Below are 5,694 nucleotides of genomic sequence, written 5' to 3'. Positions count from 1 at the left end.
CGTGCTTTGTTTATCTTCCTGTCGCGCAGCCGACATGGACACACGTGGATAATGCAGCTCAGCAAAAACAGGACTTTAATAACACCTTGATACCAGGTACATAAAGCTTTACTTTGTCTCGACCACCGTGCAGTGAGTCTGTAGTGTCCGTGCTGTTATCTAAAGTTAGCTCCTGGTTGTCGATGTGTAGACACGCTTTCTGGGCTCATGTCACGTCAGAGTTCATTTAAAACCTGTGGATAATAATCTGGTGTTTCATACACACATGGCTTGCACTTTATTCGAGTTTAAAAGTTTACAGAGCACCGGAAAATACACTGTATAAAAGAAGTGGACGTAGCCGCCGTGAAAGGGTCAGAGGTCAACAACCACCTAAAACACGTTCATGGCCATTTAAATGTACACAGAGACGAGGATAATTTATAAAAATGTACTAATACTGTGTGGGAGAAGGCTGATTGAGTCCATAAACAATAACTGAGGTGATAAATCAACTAAGATCTAAGCTTACTACAACCAAAGCTGTGTCGGACCAGCGTTCACACTACAGTGTCTGAGAATCAGGAATCTCAAAGTTGTGATTTGCAGACTACATGACTGATCGGTGACCACACAAGATCTTTGACCAGGAGGGATCCACAGCAAGTCTGTCTGCTCTCCAAAGTACGTTTTGTCATGCAAACACACACAGGAAGTGACACAGAAAATGGTGTAGTACAAACATTTAGCTGTCCTTATGTTGAGCTCATGTCTGCACTGTTTATATATTTCTTAATGAAGTAAAAAGAAACTTGTAGCCAAGAACTCTGACTCTATCTTATTATTGCCAGACGTACATAAAGATGAATGACAAAAGTTCAGAGTCTGATTGACCAATTTGCCTCTGATCTTGGAAAATTTGGTGGCAAAAACTGTCTGCAAATGGAAAATTAGGGATGCAATCCTATAGCGTGAACTCTGCGTAATGTATAAAAATATCTAAATAGTGCATAATCTTCCTCTCTTATTCACTGCATGCTGTTCTGCTGCATCGTGCTCAGTGCTGCCGCTTTATTGCAACAGTTGTGCCTACATCAGTATTGTTTCTTCTTGGATTTCACATGGTGTTGAGTTTATCAGATCTGCCTGTGTTGTGGAGAAATTGCTGAAGTCAAAGGTCAATGGTGAAGTCAGGAGGGAAGAAAGTGTTCAGGAGCCTCTGATGTCTTATGCTGTATTATTTATTGACACTTGGCCAAGGAGAACTATAGACACTCTCAAAGTACACCTGAAGTGCTTGAGTCGGTCTCGCATTCTGACGAACTCGTGATGGTGGATATACTTTAAACCCAAAGATCACACCCCCAATACTATACGCCCCAGAATTAGTCAAAGAGAATGTCTTTACTCTTGGAGGTGTTATTGTCAACATATTCTAGTCTGGGGACACAGATGTCCGCTTACGCAGATTGGAACGGCAACAACAAGCTATCTATTATGACTAGGAAGGCAGCAACAGGCCTCTTCGACCCTGGCCACCACAGTGAGATATGGTGGCACCTAGTCATAAGACAAACAGTTAATACTGCCGTGGATCACAAGGCTCACACGTGGCCTCGTGTAACCCTAAAAGAGAAAATTCCATAACAGCCTGGCCTGCCTTACTTATACTTGAATTCCCCTGAAATTGTGCTGAGGAGCTCACCTGCCTTCACTCTGTGGGGTTTGTGTTTTCAGCTTGCTCAGTGCCTTTTCAACCACTTTGCCTAACTATCTCTCCCAAATCATCATGAATTCTCATACTTTCTTTTTCGCAGCTGCCTAAATCTTGAGCCACAGACACTGAGATGAAGGGGAAAGGGAAACAGCGGCTGGAGCTGGCAGCCTCAAAGAGGAAAAATGTGGAGGCGAGCAGCAGTGATGATGAAGACTCTGATGTGGAGAAGAACTTCGCCCTTCTCACCGAGAGAGGGGGAAGAGGAGCTGAGGAGGGAGAGCGGGACCATGTAGGAGAGGACGAGGACGACTTCGGCGATGATGACGAAGAAGGGTCTGATGGTGGTAATGAAGAAGAGGAAGACGAGGAGGGATCTGATGCTGGTGAGGAAGAGTCTGATGCAGATGAAGAAGAAGAGGAGGCTGAGGCGGGAGGAGACAGTGATGCATCGGAGGAAGATGATGATAATGCGGATGATGAAGGCCCAGAGAATGCTGGTTGTAGCGGTGAGATCCAAACAAGGGAAGACATTAAAAACGGTGAGTTTGTTGTGAGCTGACGTTCAGCAGGTCAAACTGAACTTAAAGCCCTCATCAGAAAGCTCGCGGGGTGCTTGTTGCTTCCTCATATTTATGTGTTACATGTTCGGTATCATCTGCCGTGTCTAGTGGATTCAGAAAATACAACTAATGCCTGTGAGTTCATCTTCAAGTAACAATGACTGAGTTCTTTTCTGTTCTCTCACCAGAACTTTCCCACATGTCCTTTGAGGACATCTTGAAGCTGCAGAACAAAGTGGGAACCAAAGTTTACAACGAGGTTGCCTACGGCAGCAACAAGAATACAGAGACCCGCAAAAAGAAACGTCTGAACAAGAACAGGTGGACAGTCTCAGCCTCTAACTACAGACAGCTGCTCTGCCTTCAGCATTTATTCGTTTTGGATTTTAACAGTGTGTGTTTGTGTTTTCAGGCCGGTGGAAATTTCAGCCAAGAGACCAGCTCCATTCCTCCGTCAGGTCGTCGCTGTCAAGAAACCAGTGAGTGAAGAAAACCTTCAGATTAAACCGAGTCTGTGTTCTTCTCCACTGCTCCACATCCTTCAAATGTTTGTTTGTTTTTTTGCTCTTTTTACTCAGACGTTGAGAGATCCTCGATTTGATGACCTTTCTGGAGAATACAAACCAGAGATTTTTGAGAAGACGTATAAATTTATTAAAGACATCAAACACAGAGAGAAAGAGGTGAGAGCACTTTGGATCAGACTGTTGTAAACTCTTGTAGAAGCTGTTGCCCTCAGGACGCTGGACTGAAAATCAACATGATTGTGTTGTTTGTCTGCAGATCATCCAGAAGCAGCTGAAGAGGACACAGAAGAGCAACACGAAGAAGGAGAAACTGCAGTTCCTTCTGAAGAGGATGGTGAGACAGGGCTGCCGTCCGATACAGTGTCACCTCAAATATAATGCTCTGATTCTAAGCATAAACGTCCCAAACACACCGCTGTAGTTTGCTTGGTGAAAGTTTGCACAAAGTAGCACTAAATAGCTAAAATATGTCAAATATTGATCCGTTCTGTTTACACTTTATTATTTGTGCTAATGTGAGCTGGCACCCATTTAAATAGATAAGTAAATGTTTATGTCTGCTTGACAGTTGTTATAGTATGTAACTCCCCCACATCCATTTAAAACACCCAGAAAAAGAAATGAGCCTCAGAATTTTAACAGTATTAACAATATAAGAGCCTCTCTCTAATAAAGGCTGTGTGTGCTACGCTGGTCAAACAAATACACAAATGGGCTTTTATTGGAAGTTGTACTGGTATTATAAATAGAACAGCTCACTAGCGAGCCATAATACATCACTTTTTGGCAGAGAACCACGGTCTCAGACTTTGAGGTTTCTTTTTAATATATATTTTCAATTACATAATATATTTGGAAATTAGAAATTACTTGCGGTGAATAACCTTGAACATTTAGGAGTGTCTGTGCCCGGGGGCTCTGCTGATTGATAATGAAGTCAGCATGATACACAAATGTCTGTCTGAATGAATGAAGTGAAACATGATGGAGGTTTAGTTTAATTATCAGAATGTTTGCCACAACAACAATGGAGTCTTGTTTTCACTCATCAGTTCTACTTTGCTGACGTGTAATTATGTTAATGCGGTGGTATAAAAAACTTCCTGTCCATGTTTCACAACGAAAACTCTCCAGCGTGTGCACAGTGTGATGACGTATGGCCGTACATGTTTGTTTTAAACGTGTCAACTGTGACTTTGTGCAGGAGAACCAGGAGCGAGCGAGTAAGAGCCGAGAGGAGCAGAGAGAGAGAGAGCTGCAGTTCAAGAGGCAGCAGAGAGAACGAGCCAGTCAGGGCGCACGACCGTTCTTCCTCAAGAACTGTAAGTTCACACTGACTGTCTGTTTCCACGTCTGTTCTTCTCAGTGTTTTTGTCCTACCTCATCTGAAAGATTCATGCAGTTTCGTACTGTACCATGTTTTTCTCGTCATAAATCTGTAATGAACACCGTTTTGTTTCAGTATTGAAGGTTTAGAGTGTATAAGGGCTTAGCAGATTATTATAGAAGTATATGACGATCATTCCCGTCCTCTATTATGTTTCAAAAGTTGCATTGCAGCGGTTTGTTGAGTTTGAAGCAGTGGGTTGATGTCATTTGTGCAAACTACAACCGTTTTTGACCACTCGAAAAATTACAATTATTAAAAGTAGTCCCTCCAAATTCCTTCAAAATATCACATGAAGGCAAGAAGACATTAAGGGAACACCTTAAAAAAGTCATGCTGTCATTTGGTATTAAAAGAGATTTTGGAGATTTCTGCTATTGGATTGGATGGCAACTTCTCTTTTGTATATTGCTCAGAAACCTCCTTATTGTCAAAAAACATAGGTAAGTCATCCGTCCTCTGAATGCCCTCAGTCGCTAGTTTGTAGTTGGACAGGCTGTCCTGAGGCTGTGATTATCATAGATATCATAACAGCTCACTTTATACAGTGATGTCTCAAAAAAACGGTCTCCCTACAATAAAGTGGTTACTATAGCTGACGTCATCTGACATGGATTCAACTGTGCTCACCGAATCCACAAGATTCTCAGCTTTCCAGTTAGTTCAAAGTCTTCTTTGTTGTTTTTTTGCAGCCGATAAGAAGAAACTGCAGCTGGCTGAAAAATACCAGGAGCTGAAGAAGAGCGGCAAACTAGAAAACTTCCTGAGTAAGAAGAGGAAGAGGAACGCTGGGAAGGACCGCAGGAAGCTGCCCAAACAGGCTGCATGAGGCGTCCTGGGGCACAAAAACACCTGAAGAAGAACCTGCTGAGAGCTGGATGGAAACATTAAAAACTTTTGGTCCTTCAGTGTGTCGGCTGTAGTGACCTGTCTCAGCCTGCTGGTGGAGCCACAGACGTTCTGACTTTGAGTTTATGATGTTGGATGGAAGTTGTGATCCAACATCTGGTGTCTGTCATGTTTATTTCACTGTCAAAGTTACATTTTCTTCTATTGAAAAAAACATCTTTGGTGCATTGAATGAACCTCAGACATCCCAACATTCAAAGCATCATTTTGATTTTGAACCTCGAAATTAATTCTCAAACTGCAAACAAGGTGGAACTGCAAACAAACACTGAAATCTCAGATGTCAGAGCCCATGAACGTCAGTGAGATCTGCTGTGTGTCAGTTTGAGGAAAATCTAACTTTGACCAAATAAAGTAAATAAACAGTGACTGTGAACTGAAACTAATGGTTGTCTGGAAGAAAAGGAATCAGATATTTGATGTTTGTGTGACCTATGAGGAAGTAGACTTTACACCAATTTGTCCTTTTGATTTAGTTTTCACTGAAACTGGAACTTAAAATGTCAGTCGAGTGTTCAGCTGTACAGATGTGATCGCTGAAAACATCAGAAACTCTGATTTATATTCAACCTTCAAAATGTTTTTGTTTTTTTAATAAAATTATATTTGTATGTG

The 5,694-nt window shown here is 42.0% G+C and overlaps 1 protein-coding gene across 2 annotated transcripts; it reads left to right on the top strand.

Annotated features, from left to right (window-relative positions):
• rrp36 (ribosomal RNA processing 36) lies at window positions 1–5,694 on the top strand. Of its 2 annotated transcripts, XM_010741353.3 has the most exons (9): window positions 1–96; window positions 589–663; window positions 1,797–2,235; window positions 2,445–2,577; window positions 2,669–2,735; window positions 2,835–2,939; window positions 3,040–3,117; window positions 3,988–4,105; window positions 4,863–5,694. In XM_010741353.3, exons 3-9 carry the CDS (start codon window positions 1,827–1,829, stop codon window positions 4,997–4,999), a joined length of 1,047 nt encoding a protein of 348 aa, XP_010739655.3. In that variant the 5' UTR covers window positions 1–96; window positions 589–663; window positions 1,797–1,826; the 3' UTR covers window positions 5,000–5,694. The 2 variants fall into 2 exon arrangements, with proteins under 2 accessions (XP_010739655.3, XP_010739656.3); XM_010741354.3 differs by lacking the exon at window positions 589–663.

Source organism: Larimichthys crocea, chromosome X (genome assembly GCF_000972845.2).
Source record: "Larimichthys crocea isolate SSNF chromosome X, L_crocea_2.0, whole genome shotgun sequence".
NCBI classification, from domain to species: domain Eukaryota; kingdom Metazoa; phylum Chordata; class Actinopteri; family Sciaenidae; genus Larimichthys; species Larimichthys crocea.
This window is presented reverse-complemented; position numbering and strand designations above follow the sequence as displayed.